The 17,112-nt window shown below is 39.9% G+C and overlaps 1 protein-coding gene across 1 annotated transcript; it reads right to left on the bottom strand.

Annotated features, from left to right (window-relative positions):
• Positions 1-597: 597 nt before the first annotated feature.
• On the bottom strand, positions 598-16,704 carry LOC128713427 (uncharacterized). The gene is made up of 7 exons (XM_053808286.1): positions 16,500-16,704; positions 16,258-16,395; positions 12,865-13,005; positions 9,017-9,167; positions 4,709-5,008; positions 3,790-4,203; positions 598-1,567 (listed from the first exon to the last, which is right to left on the bottom strand). The coding sequence occupies exons 1-7, from the start codon at positions 16,702-16,704 to the stop codon at positions 598-600; spliced, it is 2,319 nt and encodes a 772-aa protein (XP_053664261.1).
• Between the last annotated feature and the right edge of the window lie 408 nt (positions 16,705-17,112).

Raw genomic sequence — 17,112 nt, 5'->3', positions numbered from 1 at the left:
TCGAATGTGTGTTTAATCGGGAAAGCGATCCAGAACCCGCAATTACGAATTGAAATTCCAAGCACGTCGTGTAATCGAAAAATGCACCAACGGCTTTGTCAATTTAAACGCGTGCCATGTGCCAGAAAACGAAGTCCATGTAGCCATCACCGACATTTTAAAAAAAGTCCCAAAACCGCTCTGGGCCATGTATCTGATCTTTTTCTTAAAAACAATCTTCCCCCAAGTATAACGTTTTTCCATGTCCTTTTTTAAGATCCACATGATGCAATATACTCTATACGGCAAACGACAGAACATCATCTGCTAAGTCCCGGTGTGGCTTCTGCATTCGACAGAAGCGAACTTTTTTCTACTTTTATCACCACCTCGTTCGATACCTTTGGCTCCAACGAAACGTATAAGATACCGAAAGGCTGCTAACTGATGTTGCAAGCAACTTTTCAACACTCATCGAGCGAATTCACACACATCGTCTTTGACATCCATCTTGGTCCGTTCCCCGGGGGTGCAAGGTGCCGTTAAGAGCCATACTTCGATTGGGATCCGACCCACCGGTCAACCGCAAGCAACGACCAACGACTACTGCCATTAGCTCTATTGTGAGTCTTTTTTCTCATCATGCACCGCAGCATCTTCCAACGGTTGGGCTAATACTGAGTGGTTGTTACGTTGCTTTTGCTCCTCTTTCATCGACTGCTCGATGGCGTTGGTGTTTGTAATGGTTTTTGCTTCATCGATGCACTCATCCTTCTTGCCTTCCGGACTGCTACTGCAGCTGGCCTTCCTTTCTAGTGCGTCCTTAGTGGAGGACTCCTGCAGCGGTGCTTCCAATGCAGCGATATTGCTTACGGGCGCTGGCGATATATCCGCCACCACGCTAATCACGTTCGAACCCATTTTCCGGTATTCGCCCTCTATCGAACCGGAAGCATCCAGGTATGCAGTACCGTTGCTTTTTCCGCCAGCACCTTCATCCTGGGCACCAGAACTGGTGGAGAATTTGCTGAAATTTTTGCTGCGCCGTTCGTGTATGACCTCAATTGAATCGTAATGGTCATCCTCAGCGGGACGCGTCTGGAAATTGGGATAACGATTGTTTCCGGTCGCATTTCCGTTCGAGGCACCGGTGGTCGCCACTCCACCCGAACCGCTGGCGCTAATTACGTAGATCTGATCGTACTCATTGCTAAGCTTTTTGCTTGCAACCTTTGGTTTCGGTTTGCGGAAGCTTTTGCTCGAGTTGCTACGATAAAGCGGCAGCTGTCGGTTCGGTTGCTGTCTGTCGCGATGTTTTCCGGTTGCATCCGCTTCTTTCGACGTGAGTACGAGTGTGTCCGGTCTCAGAGGTGGATTTGCAACGCAAAGAGGCTCCATGAACGATGGGGAATGGGGTTGTTTTTTCTTGTTTTGCTGCTCCCCGCAATCATTATCATTACCCTCTTCCCCCGCGTGCTCACACTCGGGCGAGCTGCCTTCTTCTGGTACGCACGGTTCCAAGCTCGATTGACAGGAAAGATTGCGCTGACTGATCGCTGCTGGTTCGGAGCAAATTGACAACTGGCTCCTGTAGAAGAAAATAACCGATAGAGAAAAAAAGAAAGAAAGATTATTATTCACTTTTCGATGTAAAGTTCACTCAAAAAAAGGACCAGCAGGAAGTGCTAAGAGCGATACGAGAGTAAAACAAAGAGCGCACCAAAGAGTAATAATAATTCGGTCATTAGCATCGTTGCGTGACGGAACGGAATTTAGCGTGTCGTGTCGTGGGTGAAGTGAAACAAACCGGTTACCCAAAAGGGCCCCGACAATGTTCAACGCAATCGAAAGCACGAGAAAAATGAACTTCGCTCCCGTCAATCCTGTTGCGTCGTTGTGTTTCTGGTGGAGCTTTACGCGGTGGTGCTTTCGTTGCGATCCTTTCGTTGCTACGGTAGCCACGTTTTTTGTGCTGCCAGGAAGCAATATAAATCTGAAAGTGATTTTGCTACCACTCTACAATGTTGGCAAGTCGTGACCAACAAAAAAAGAGCTTCACGAAACCACGGTCGAAACGAAAAGTAAAATACACCACAGAGAAAACGAAAATTCCGGGTCAGTCAACTACGAAACTCGATTTCAGGCTTTGTTTGTCTTTGGCTGAGTGCTGGAATGCTTAACAATACGCAATTATGTGGGTAGAGCAGGATAGGAAAAGTGATGCGTGCCAAAACAAAAATAAAAGAATAGGTTCGGAATGGGACGAAACATAAATGTCAGGTTTGAAATCGATACGGCTCGAAAGAAAAATACTAACCACAGTTCCGAAGACATTGAACTTTTGTTGCCCCAGTAGGGTTGTTTGGCAAGTGGTTGGGTAGAAATTGAAAGAAAGGAACTCTTTGTTTCGAAAAGGAGAAAGGGCAAGTTGGAGGCATACATTTGAATGTTTGTGGTGCTGTTCAACAGATGATGGGGTGGTTGTTCTTTTAGATCCGTGGATAACGATAACCTATGATTAGCGTCATGCATGTTTGATGGTTCATGTTCTATTATTTTCGTACCAGTTTAAATAATTTGTGTGAGGTAAATGGCCTCTGAAACAATTTTCTTCTTTGCGATATTTTCATGATCCTAGTTGATTTTGTAAGCGATATCTTCACGGGGAAAAGTGTCCATTTTTCCCTACGCTATTCACGTATTAATCTGTGATCAATAAGTTCGAATACACTTTTAAAATACTATTATAAATGCTAAATAACATTTTTTGTTTCTGGTTGTGACTATTGGAAACTATTTTTATACAGAACGTTCACATCTTTAGAAAAAATCAGTTCTTTATATTACTTCCAGAGTTTGACACATTGCTCGCACCAGACGTAAGCGTGACGCACGACTTGCAAGGGAATTTTGTAAAAAAATTGAGATTTTTCGTCTAGAAATGGTCCAAACCGATGTCCTTGTGTTCGTTGAGCTTTGACATCATACAGAACCAATCAAGAAGTCCATTCGATTCAAATCCGGGAAGCTGGGAATCAACAAAGTTTTGTCCAAGAAGTCGGTTAAATTGTTCAGAAACCGGCTGGAGCTGGTATTGGCGGTCCAATTGTCGTAAGCTGTGGTGCACCGTTCTGCTGAAACATGTAGTGCTCATCTCCGTTGAAATTTCAAAGGATAGAGGCAGATAGACAAAGTACACCAAAAATTAAGTGTTAAAGTATGCCGCGATGAATATTGCCGAGCCGCGGTTGGGGACTTCAGCGACGATTTTGTTAGATTGCAGCAGCTTGTCATATATAATAGCCAGCTGATCCCACCAAATACCATTAAATACATGTGGAATCACACGGATGAAGAGGAACATCAGAAACGCCACCAAATACTACATGTAGTTTTTGTTTAGAGCAGCACTTTCTTCAACTTTTTGAAGCTTGTGCAGCCTATGTTAAGCATTAAAAAGAAAATAAACAGATCCCGTATACGGCGATTATTGATGAATTGCACAAAACTGTGGTGCACTTCTTCTAATTGGTTTGTTATTATTGCAATTTAATGTTCCATATAGACAAAAAAAAGAAAAAAACGGCTTTGAACAATTTTTGATAACAATTCTACGGTACATACATGCTAAAAATATGGTTACGCAGTAGATACGCAGAAATCACCAAAACGTTTCAACCCATGTCCAATTGGTGTGTAGATGAGCAGTAAAAATAAACTTAAACTACGACAAAAAAGCAATATACGACAAAATGGGACTACAGCACGGCAGACACGTGCTGCAGCCCTATAAATAATACCACCACCTACCGGCACTCCTTCTCGACCGACGGCGTCGAAATGGGTCCAAACACACCCACCGTGCCCTTCCTAGGAGGCGTCAGACCAAGCAACAGCGACCGGTCAGGGCTGTTGATTTCGACAGTGGAAGCTGCTCCTCGCGAATCAACGCTTGGTGTTTTGGAGATGGTGGAGGCACGTCGGCTGCCACGGTTCAGTTTCGAGGAGACGGACGTGTTGGACACGGTGGAGGCACGTCGGCTGATGTGGCCGTGTTTGGGGCTGCCAAGCGATTCGTCCTTTTCGATTTTGGTCTGGCGCGACAGGACGTGCCGTCGGGCGGTGTCCGAACGTTTGTTGCGATCGCGTAACTTGTGTACTGGTACGATCTCACCTCCGTACCCATATTGCACTGAACCGTTCGAGCTAGCTTGATTGAGTGTCCTAGGTATGGGAGACCGAAAGGAGGAAACAAAATAGGAATGATTGAGATGGTAAGTTGATTGCATTTTTAGTGAAGAGTCAGCAGTTATGCTCGCTCATAATAAACCGCCAGTAATTGTAGAGTCTGATTGAATTTTGAAAACTACAATTAGTTCTTTTTGAAGTTCAATGGCATTCGAATTTGAATCAACACAACTTAAGAGCTTGTCCAATTATGTCTTGATTTTCTATTTAAAAAAACAAAATACATAGTAACATTTATCCCTTTTATGACGAAGAATCTGAATACCGACTTCAACACTCTTTACTTTATGAAGATTATGTTAATTGGTACAATAAGATAAATTCAAATTAATATCATATTTCAAAAATAAAGTACTCAACCAACTATTTAATACAAATGGGGTTACGTGAGGCAAGGTAAAGCTTGCAAAAAATACTCTACGACATCTTCAATTCAGCCATTAAAGGCGTTTACTTCAAGCAGAGTGTGCCATCGTCCTACCTTGCCAGCGGTTCTGGATCATCTACCGAAAGGGCGTGTCGGTGAAATTGAAGCATCCCCGGATGCAGCAACCCAGTGCCAGCTGGGTCTCGCGTTGAACGTTGTACCATACTGCTAACCCGCGAACCCCGATGGTGTCGATGATGGCCACTTGCTTCGGACCGGATGTTGGCGGGTGAACCGGAGGTTAGCAACGGAACGCTCAGCTTTTCAGCGTACAAATTGGGCACCGATCCGCTTCGCGATACCCGCCGACTTTGGCTTTCGCTCGGCCGCCGATGGGGTGACGTTTTCGGTGTCCTACAATGGGGCCAATGTGTGTCGAGTGAAAGAGAAGAAAAGAAATGTTGATGAAGCAAAGTGCGAACCATAAGAAACATTCGTAGCACAGGTCGCTTTCTGTCGGTCGGTGTCGGTTCGTAACGAGTAAAACGATTCATCATAACGGCTCAACGGATAGTATATCCTTTCACGGGTTTATTTGCGCCGTGTCTTGCGGTTCGTCCTTATCTGTCTAATGCCACCGTTGGTGATGGCGTCGATGGGACCGGCTCGAGTGTTTTATGATAAATGGTTACAATTTTTCTTCAGCACTGGCGGTCGTGTCGGTAATACGAGCGGGTGTTAAAATTGTATCCTGTGGTTAAAGTACGCTTATTTTGTTATCGCATCCCGCATTATTATTATCGTTATGATTAGATGACATAATTCACCTTTATAAGTCTACAACGGGCGTTTTCGTTTTCTATTTGAATAGAACTACTTTAGTTTTTTTTAACCAGCCAGTTTTAGGTATTGTTTTGAACTGTTTTACTTTATGTTACCATACATAAATAAAATGTTTTATAATACATACAGACGCTATTAAGGCTTTTATTGATTGTTTTTACCTATGGTTGTACTATATTTTTATGTATGCCACCACTATGTAATTAAAGCGTAAGATTATAGATAATTCAAAATTATTTACGAACTTTTCAGATAAAAAGCATTATTTTTAAGAAATATTACTTTCGAAAATCGTAGAGTAACTTATTACAAAAACTCATTTAATTGAGATGGTTACATATATCAAGCAATTCTTGATCACAGCACATCTTTGGTGTTTGCTAGATACAATCAAAAATACATCCTACAATTTGCAATATCCATTTAACATGTATGCTTCTCATACAAATGTTCCATTTTATCGTCATCGGTTCGGTTCATGCTGCTGACGTTTTATGTACAATATAATTGATGTGGGCAGAAAAACAATGCATATGGGAGTGTGTTTTCGAGGTAATTGTAGTAAAGATCATTCAATGCAAGGATGTTGATACAGAATGCAGAATTGAACATTCCTACAGAATCTCGGATGGTCGCAAGAACTAATGAAATCATAGGGTTCCCAACCCATGGCAATTGTTCGTTGCTATGGTCATGAATGTAAGGCATCTATGACTCAGCATCCTTTCACCATCGTTCCAGCGTGCCGTATCGTGCCGTTCTACCATATGTAAGTCGGAGAAATTTAATTAACACCAAGAAGCGGAAGCAACTGTCTCCAGAAGGCACTTGGTTTCGAGTGCAATCAACATGCAGCATGGCATGGTTTAATTTCGTGCAACATTGTAACTCGGTTGTTATTTCTAGCACACTATAAATAGTGATAAAAGAATTTCACTTTGCGAATTGTACCTCGATTACAGTAAGCATGAAACAGTTTTATTTTTAATTTATGGGTAAATTTAATACCAATTTCTATTTCGCTGTTCAGGAAAGACAATATGAATAACGTGTTTTTAGACTAAAGTCAGCTATAATATCAAGAATTGTCTTCACATTTGTAAGGAAAAACAAGCTACCTTATTAGTCCTTTTAATAAACACATAGATAGTCAAAAGTAAAAAAAAACTTAACATAATTAACATAATAAAAAAACAACACTAAATCTGCGCTAAACCTTCGGATAAAGCCCTATCGAATAAAAGAAACATTATGTCAACACATAAAACGACAAAACATTATCGCACGTTACTAAACAGCTTCACTAACATCCTTTTGATTGGCTTTCCAGTAATCCTCTTGTATTTCAAACAAGAAACAAAGTTTTCTTCGCAAGCACACAGACCCGATCCCATCCTTTCAACCGAGCGGGCCACAAAGGGAAAGTAGCGCCGTAACCTGATTTCATTGTCGCGTCCCATTGTCGGACGGATATGGAAGTCAAGGAAGTTGGCACTGACCAAGCGGAAGCAAGCCAGCCAAAACGTTAAGAAACACAGTGCAGTTACTACACCAAACATGGCACTCCGATACTCTCCCTCCGATGCTGATGGCTCCATGCACCATAACACAAATTACATGCCAGTTGATGGCAAGCAAGCGCCACATTATGTGGAGCATCGGTTGAAACATACTCTTGACTGGTGGTCAGTCGGTTTAACTCATCGATGTAGCGATTGGATGCCATGGAAAGGAAAATGGAACACCGATTCTTCACTTAGTTACACCATTAAGTGTGAAAAGGAATCGGTAAGCGTAGTTCAACCTAACACGAAATGTTGTGATTTCTTGTCATTTGTACAAAAACTGGACTGCGATGGACGATAGACGCCTATTTCTGATGATGGCTATCCACACAAAGGCGACGAACGAGAAGATGGATAAGGAATGGTATGGTCGACCAAAATGTAACAAATCATTTTCATGCTTGCACGCTACAACCGTAAGTAGCCGTGTAAAATCTCTCGGTGGAACCTAGAAACTAGGACATCCGACATCGTGTTTCGGTATCGTTTGTGATGATAATGCAATAGATAAGGTAATGATGTTGATGACGGTGGTGCGATTATGATGCTATTCGATCTGTGCACTAACATTTTCAAGCATTGAACTTTATTTTATGGGAACGTTTTTTTTAATCTTCCATCATGCATGGCAGATTAGAAACTTTTACAATTTGGCAGAATATGAATTATGCCAACATGCAATACAATTTGTAATCTAAATAAAATAACTACAAACGGTTCAGCTACATAACATAAAGTATGATCACGAGTAGGTATTTTTCGATGTGTCTTTGTTCCTCTTTGCCGAAAGAAGCTTATTGCTGAGCAGGGAAGGCATGGCACAAGCATACCAGTGTATGGTGAACTCAAATAGCTTGGACGGCTATTCCATTACCGGTGCGTTCATTTGGTAGCAAGACACTTGCATCATTCTCTTTGTACGCCAGATGAAAGTGTAGTATCGATTTGCGTCCAAAAATAGCCGCATCTTTCGTACGGAACTGAACGAAGTTTATCTTGCGTTCGATTTTTTTGTGAATTCTTCTCCATCGAAGGTGATTCGTTGGGCCACAGAACCGTCGTAAGCGATATACAAACCGACGGTTGAACGAAGGTTTCATCTCGAAGAAGCTTCTTTTTTCATTTGCTTTGAAGAGTATAGCTTCGGATCAAGTAAATTCATAAGCCGAAACCTGTTTGATGTTGCTGTTGTACGCGAAACAGTTTGCTTGATGAATCGATCATTCGCTTTTTAGAACATTCCCATTTCTTTCTTACATTCTTATATAATCATTTTTACATTCTTACACAATCTCCAAACCACAGGGTCATTTTAGGTGAAGGAAATGTGATATATTAATAAGTTGCTTTGATTATCCTCTAACACTTTCAAACATGCTAACGGAATAGCCAAACAGAAGAAAAAACTAATATGTTTTTGAGCTTTGTCCCTCATATCTTTGTACGGTCCTTTCTAGTGTTGACAAAGTCTCAACTAACGTCATCGTACAGAACGTTGGTCTAATCATTATGTGACTTTAGCTAGTGAGCTTCAGAAGATGCAGTTATTCGTGAATCGTGCATCGTGAATGACCAAATCAACCATAGTGCTGTCCGTGGCGTAGCATGATGGGATAGAGTTATTTGGATGTTAAGGGCATCCCATTCGCATAAATGTATGTCACGAACGTGGGTTGACTGTTTGAAGCGGAACACCGACAAGTACCACTTTGCATATCTCCATAACACAGCAAATGCTGGTACACAGTGTGTATAAGAATACTAATTTAATCTTCGAAATGATTGGCCGTGTGCTATTTACGCTTGTGCTTGTTATAGTGGTTGTGAAATTTACTGAAAATTATTGCAATTAATTGCATAAATTGGTTCTGGTAAGTTAATATTGCAATCAACATGCAAAAGCCACTATTTATGACACACTACAAAACCTACAGAGTGTAGCACGCAGTATGAGTGTTCATCATTGCGTAAGGACTCTTATCAGTACGAACAGTGAACGGTCCAGTCTACCTACCCTAAGGCTTTGGAGAAGTGCACGAGTGCTGCCGTAAGTGCTTGACGGTCGGGGACCTTTTCTGTTGCGGGCGATGTTCGAAAGACGCCCAAGTGCTGCTCCCAACGGGCCGTCTGCGATCCCATGATTGCTGTCGGTCCGTTCGAAACACCTGAAATGAGAAATAAAGAAGCGAAACATGCACAAAGATGATTAGATGCTTTGATTGTTATAACCTTTCTAGTACTCGCTGGAGATGATATTTCGTTCAACAACAGCAATGTGAATGTATTAACTGAGCTACGAAGCTATCTGAACACACTGGTCTAACGTTCAACACAATGCACTCGGTTAGAAATGCAATATTTAACATATAATGACTCGATTACTCGCCAAAAAACGTACAAAATTTCCAGATTTTCAGAAACTATTTTGTGCAGACCAGTTGCTTCCTCATTGCGCAAAGGAATGTCTAAGTTAGCAAACAAGTTAATGCAAAAACCCCAATGCAAATCGGTGATGTCTAAAAGTCGTGCTGTATGGTGCACTAGAAAAAAAAAAAACTTGTATTGACCAACTTTCTCGTTAAGTGTGCTGCTGCTGCTCACGTACCACCGTCTTTGGCTCGTGCTCGTGCTGAGCCTGAGGACATCATGGAAGTTTTGAGGACGCACTATAGTCGTAATCTACCGATGCAACCGGCCGTATTTTGCTGTATTCCTAACTTACGCGAGATAGTGCGAACACGCCAACTTAAAGAGGGCGTTTTATCTCGTTGCGGTTGGTGTGGGAAGAAGTTTTGGCTGCTGTGGCAGTAACTACGGCACAAACAAGAAAACTTTAATTGAGAAAAGATGACACGATGGAGTGGAGATAGAGATGGATTTTTTGCCATTCGCACAGAGTTTACCTACGCAGGAAGAAGACCACAGACTGCAGGTTAGAGTAAATTGGCGAATAGTATAACTGCTATATAATGAGATAAGTTTATATAATTACGGATGATCTGTATATATGATTAGGGTGTAATAAACATTTGAAAACAATTATTGTAAATTCAAAAGTTCGATAGTAATATGTCAGCGTGGAAACTAAAATGTTCGAAAAATATTACTACTTTATGATTCATTTGTGTCACATTTAAGTTCTTATAACCAAAAAGCAGTAAGCATTTGTATTTCAGTGCAAATCATTCTATGTTGTTATTGTGTTAGTTTTGAATTTGGTAGTACAAAGGATTCACAGAAAGGTTTCTGATTGCTCGCTAGAAGTAATTTTCAATTGTTAATAACGGAAATTTGAGTAGAAAGAAAAAACTGTAAACTGAACCAGCCACCATTTGACAAAAGGGCAACAACTCTTTCGTGGAAATAAATGGCTCGTGTATAGTACAAGGTATGCATGTTTTGCTCTTTTCTAAATGTGAACCATGTACGCACCAGCCTGCATATTATGAACAGTTTTATTGTTTTTTTTTTTTAATTTAATGAAATTCTCGAAAGCAATATGTTTCAGTCTGGATTTTGAATGGAATACATATTTGGTATTTTTATATGCATGTTGCAAAACATGTAGTTGACAAGTTAGGTAATTGCTCGAAACCAGTTGTAAATTCCATTTGTTGATTGTCGGAGATCGAATATGGATGTTACGGTTCCTTGTTTTCAGTGTATGTTTATTCATGTCCTGAACATTGCTGTCCTTGACAACAGAAACTAACAGCCAGTAGTGAAGCTCAGACGGGAATACCATCTATTTATGTTAATAATACTCGTATTCAAACTATATTCTATTAGCATGCACAAGACGAACAATACCATCAGCTTATCAATTTCAACTAGTAATAATAGTATGATCTAGAAACAATATTTCTTTAAATTACTCTTGGTATTTAAGACTAGAAATACCGGACCAGCCATGTTGACTGGAACGCTTCATTTTCATCACATTAATTATTGGGACTAAAAAACAATGTTAGCATAGTTCATGTTTTCTGTGGTATGAAGTGAAAAACGAATTAAAACATTTTTTAGGTCTTCGGATTTTTTGTGAAGTGATCATCAATGAAAAACGCTCGAACCGTGTAGTAATTCTAACGTTAAAAAATAAACTCCTATATCGAGTGCTTTTAAACATGTCTAATTCTCTCAGTACCCTAGAAATTGAAACTGTTCAAAACTTATTTATGTACAAGCATACATGCTGCACACCAGCAAAGAACAAACCATATGCTCTAACATTAAATTTAGATGATAAATTTGATTGGAATGTTCTGAATTTTAAGGAAATACTTCCAGTACCAGGCGTCTCCATTGGCAGGCTCGTTTGATGAATACGGGAATTCATTTTTACTTCCACAATGAAAACAATGCTGAATTGCTTGTTTAATCATTTGAAAAAAAAAATCAAAATATCAGATATTAAAATAACGGACTCAACGCAACTGCATTTTGTATCTCATAACTTATAAATATTTTTATTTTAAGGGTAACCTTATCTCAGAAATTTAAACAGTCAAAAAAAAATTATTTATTTGTTTACTTATTTTTTAACTGGTTCATTTATTGAGATTTTAGACAAGTTTTGTCTGTTGTATAAGATGTACGAGCCTAAAATCCAAGTCTTAAAACAATGATTAGTCAAGTTAAATTCAAGGTAGTAGTAGTCAAAGTAATCGAAGTGCGCGTTGAAATGCGTAGACATTGTGAACTTTATATAATAATAATTTTATTATATTACATTAGACTTGTTTCTCAAAAGGCTAATTAGAGAACTAACTAAAAAAATCACAAGATTATAGTTTTCAGACAGGAGAGAACTATGTGTGACCCATGTGAACTGGCAAGGGTTCTGAGTTATGCGAGTTTAAAAGGGAATTCTGGAAGCGAGACCGGAAAGAGAAAGTATGAAAGTATGAAAGATGTCCAAATCAAGCAACTAGGAGAAAATATTGAAATTTCTTGGCCCTTTCACAACCAAGTTGTGCCCGATGGGAGTTGACCGACTAGCTAGGTATAACCAGAAGTGGGCGGAATTTCGTGGCAAGCCGCGTGGGATATGGAGATAGATAACGGCGAAAATGGCTGGTGAGTCGAGCGAGGAGCCATAGATTGAACTATGACACGGCGTGTTTCCAAGAATTATAAACACAAGAGTTCACACCTGGGCAGGAAGTGGAGTTTCTGAATGCCACAGAAAAAGTGCAATAGCGAATCGCGTGAACGATTTTTAAACGCGTCCCATGTTGTATCATATCATATTTGAATGTTGCTGTCTGTAATTTTAAATCACATTCTGGAAATGGTGCCACAAGAGTACACTATAAAGATTGTAGAGCAAGTGAATTCGTGAAGTCGACTGGGCTAAGTTTAACTAAACCAAGTGCTTCACAAAGTGCTTGTTTGGTAATGTCAATATGTTATGTCATCCATAATATGCGATACCCCAAAATTCTTCGCAATAAAGACCCTATCACTAAAGGACCTCACTACAAATGTAGATATATGGGATATTTGGGATATTGTCGAAAAATTTAGAGATGCAAAAGAGGAGATTATTTGATCATCAATCAGCTAAGCGATCGAGGATGTTTTGAGACGAGGAGTATTCAGAGCTGTTGGAGAGGGGGTAAATGATTTGAAATATCATCTGAAACTGGCTTACATAAGAAAATCGCTCCACCACAGAGACACCTGCTCACATAAAGAGAAACCTCTTCAATGACGTTTGATTTGTTTCTCCTCAACCCTTCTCAAGATGACGAGGATATTGTGCCCTCGTCATAATCTCACCCTACTTAAAATGATACATTTCGCGATTTTTCGACAGCAACAAATTAAGCAATCGGTACACCTGGTACATTAACTCACCTGTGGAACGGCGGGAATTGTTGCTGCGACTAGGATTCCGGGCGGACCCTTGGGCATTCATCTTGAACCGTGCCGGGACTACCTTTGCGGCTGAGTCTCGTGCCTCGAACGTCATCACACACGAAGCCACCACGATGAAACCTGAAGAAGTAATACAGCAAAAGGCAAAACAAAATTAATGGCAAATAAACTTCTAATTTTAAATGAACTATCTAGCTTTTACTTGCCCTTCCCAGTTAGAGTACGAAAAGCTTATACTATACTCGACCCTGGCGTTTCCTACAATTTGTACATTAACAATTCAATTGTGTCTAAATGTCTGACACATCTTTTCCATTTGCCGGAAAGGAACTTTCACTTTTTTCTGTTCCGTTTGCTATCCAGTTTCTTTTATGGTTGGCATTTGTTTTTGTGGGGTTTTGGTTGAGGTCACGGCCATATCTTTTCCGCGCGAGAACAGGCTTTGTAGAAGTTTGGACGGAAGAACGAAACAGAAAAGGTTTCATATTGCAGCGAAAGAAGTACAGCAATTTAAAGTCATCAGAGCGTGTTGTACGGGGTCGAGAGGATGGTAAAATGTTACTCGTGAAATGACAACAAAATCACCGAGATGTAAAAAGAACACGCAATTAGTAAACGTAACCAGACATGCAAGTGTATACAGCTTGAACATGAAACACGGTTTACGCTCCTACTCGCGGGCTAGATGCACGCATCATTTAGATAAGCATTGGGTTTACGCGTCAGTGAGCTCCTGACTGACATGATGTTTTTACTGAACAAGAAATAGCTTATAGAATTAACGGTTAAAAATTTCAATTGCACATCGCTTGGTATGTATGGGTTTCTCTTATCTTTGTTTGTACAAGGATTAATTTAGTGTTACGGAAGGGTATGAATATTAGCAGTTTAATTATACGATGTTGTGTTTTATTTGGTCCCACTGCAATTGTTTGTGTTCATATGATAAAATGCATATTTAATCTTTTTAAAGTAAACCCTATTCTACTTTAATTAAAAAATCAGACAATAAGTACACAGTTGGATTTGGCCTAATTCACGATTATTTTTTATTTTATTTATTTATTATTTATTATTTTTAAAATTTCCAGTATGACGGCTTTTGCCGTATTATCGTCTACGATTACACAATGAATATAAAAATAAGCAATATATCTTTTATTCGCTAATTTTATCAAAACATTGAACATTGAATTAAACAAAACAGCGTCGCATTTGCTATGTTCTTGGTCACAAATTCGCAAATAATCATCGAAATAAAAAATTCCTCACGGGCTAGATATAAATGCAAAATTGAATAATAGAGCATAATTTTTCACTACTCGATGAATTTATCACATCGCAAGCATACAACTGTCGATCGTTCAAAGTTTGCATTCCCATGGAAGTTTACCCTCGTAGATTGACAGATACAGATGACAAGTGGAACCAATTTGCATACGCTTGACGTACTAAGTTTGACCATGAATGAAGCATTTGCCGAAAAAAAAATTCAATATATGATAAACCGTGTACGTTATCACATATCTGCTTCAATCCCTCTCTCCCAACCCCAGCAAGGAAGATAGCACAGCGTCGTGCAAAAGACGGATACGTTCAATTCAAACGTATTATTTCCCATTCAATACCATGCGTTTCATGTTTTTCCGGCAAACGAAAAATCCGCCTTCCCTTTTTTTGTTTGCTATACTCCTCTTTCCATTTTGGAAAAGGTATCCCGTGGTGAAAAGGATCGTGAAGTGGAATTTCCATCTCATCGTAAATGGTGTGAGAATGCCTGCTGGCATTCTGGTTGGATTTGCTTAGTATCGTTATCTTGTTTGAGGCCAAAACTCGAAATAACACCAGTATAGGAAGGGGAAGCTCTTATTGTCTGTGTGGGAAAAATATGCTTGCAGCCAAACTGAAGTGGATCAGACGGAACATTTGTCTGATAAAGCTTTTAACGTCGTTTCAATGGAATTAGAAGAAATGTAAAGGGAATACCGAAAATGGACCTACTGGATTTTGGGTACATGTGCAAATATGGCCTTTAATTGGTGATGATTATTAATTGCTTTCACACGATAGACGGTTTGTTAAATGATGTGCATATAGTGCAAGCCAAAGAGATAGAATTATTTAACGTAATTCATGGCTTCCCAAAGTTTGTATGAAACATGATCTGGTTTACTGTAGAGTTGAATTGCCTTTTTACAAGTAGATATTTCTAATTCTTTATGGAAGTCATTATTTAGTAAATAAAACACCAGGATGAAAATCAATGGTACTTGTTCAAATTAAATTAATATAAGATAAATTTCGAGCTTTAGTTCTATAATGACGAACAAAATTTAATGATTTACGAACCTATTAGACTTGACTACAGAAACATTAAACGTGTTGAATACATTATAAATTGAACAACATTGTTTGCTGATAACTTGAAAGGTATTCTCATCCCATAAAATATACATAACCATAAAATTCATCATACAAACTGTGCTCCTTTACCGCATTGCGTACGGTAGCGTAGTGCATGTTTTCACCATCAGGGAAAAGTAACAAACGAATGACTAGCTATATATTCGGCTGTCCAAACCGAATCATCATCTACACCGAAAATGTATGTTTTCCTTTGATAAACCCATCGAGAGAAGTTTCACGCCACTCGCCTGGGTTCGCCAAAAGGATACAAAGTGTGTGATCCTTCTTCATGTAAACCTCATCAACGCGTTGCCTTCCAAGGCGGTGGTGATGGCTTACTGAATCGGACCCAACGACACACAGTCTGTTCGTGCAGTCATCACTTCATTAAACATGAATATTTCTTACCGTCTCGTGCTTGCTGCCGTACCGTTTTGCATTGAGAAATTATTAAGATGGAAAACATGCGATTGTGAGCCGTTCTTTCTTCATTCTGTACACCCAATGGCATTAATCATCGAAAATATGTGTTACGGTACAGACGAATGGCAAAGAGGTTTACTTCAAACGTGTTCATGCGCAACGAAATTACTGCTGAGTGGAATTTAAATGTGAAATGAATGTTGTTCATGAAACAAGATTTAAATGCAAAACAAACATTGCAGAACGTAATATCTACGTATTGCACTATGTAATAGCAATAAATGTACCAAAAATTACGAAATATTTGTATAATAACCTTTCCCTTACTGTAAGTTTCGCATAAAAAAGTTAGATAACGCATTACCTAATAAACAAAAGAGCAAAAAAGGAAATCTGTGTCTCATTCAAATTTGTTGCACTCATTCTATTGTCTAACGTAATCATCTCAATCAAATGAGCTTCTTATTGTCCGAACACTGAAATTTTGGTTATCGTTCCATTATGCACTTTTAAGAGAATAGTGAGGATTCCCGCATTACTTACCTCCGACGCCCATGATGATGGGTCCGACGTAGGACAGATTGTTCAGGTGTAATCCTCGATGCTCGTTTTTAACGCTTATTGTCGACGTGCGATTGCTCCGTATTTCCGACAGCGAGGGAAAGTTGTTTGCGTAGTATCCTGTCGGATCGAATAGCAGAAAAGAATGGAAACCAAACATAGGATAAAGGATCAAGATGGTTCACACAGCAAAAACGGTGCACACTGTCAGGCGGGCTACTTACCTACGGTGGCCATTCCACCGCCAACGAACATTAGCACCATACCGAGTACGAGGGCGCGACAAGCGTGCCACAGACAGCGGGAAGTCATTTTCCCCCGTACCACCTGCACGTTCCATGTCGCACCGGATGCTGGATGGGCCCGTCGGAGCGGTCCGAGTGATGTTTTGCGACGGCTCTGCCATTGCGAACCGCCACGAGCGTGCATAGCATAGCCAAGGCCAAGGTGGCGCCGGAGTTTCTGTCGCGCTAATTCGTGTCCTTATCAACACCACCACCGGAAACGCACGAGAGACGGCCGGTACATTAGTGCGCGCACTGACATTCACCGGGCGAGAGGGAATCGTAATCCACGGGCGATGATTTATCACTAGATACTGTGAACGAGAGAAAATATGTACAGATCATTAGCTATTGAAAGGGACACTAAGCTTCCTGTGACTGCTAATGTGCTACATGAAGTAGAATAATGAATGTACTAATAGACATGCCGAAATTGTGTGACGAAAGCCAAAAATGGCCAACGGAGATTGGATTAAGACGAAGGTGTGTAAAGAGAGTTTCAGTTTTCTTTTGAAAAAATCACTTATGTAAGAGGATATTCCTATACAAGAGC

This window comes from Anopheles marshallii, chromosome 3 (assembly GCF_943734725.1).
Source record: "Anopheles marshallii chromosome 3, idAnoMarsDA_429_01, whole genome shotgun sequence".
Lineage (NCBI taxonomy): Eukaryota > Metazoa > Arthropoda > Insecta > Diptera > Culicidae > Anopheles > Anopheles marshallii.
Note: the sequence above shows the minus strand (reverse complement) of the source record. Positions and strands in the feature narration are given on the sequence as shown.

Excerpts from the sequence above, each read along its gene's own strand:
- LOC128713427 (XM_053808286.1), bottom strand. The coding sequence starts at position 16,704 with ATGCACGCTCGTGGCGGTTCGCAATGGCAGAGCCGTCGCAAAACATCA. Across the intron at positions 9,168-12,864 it reads CAATTCCCGCCGTTCCACAG|GTGTTTCGAACGGACCGACA; the intron begins GTGAGTTAATGT and ends TTCTCATTTCAG. Across the intron at positions 1,568-3,789 it reads TCGGTCGAGAAGGAGTGCCG|GAGCCAGTTGTCAATTTGCT; the intron begins GTAGGTGGTGGT and ends TTTCTTCTACAG.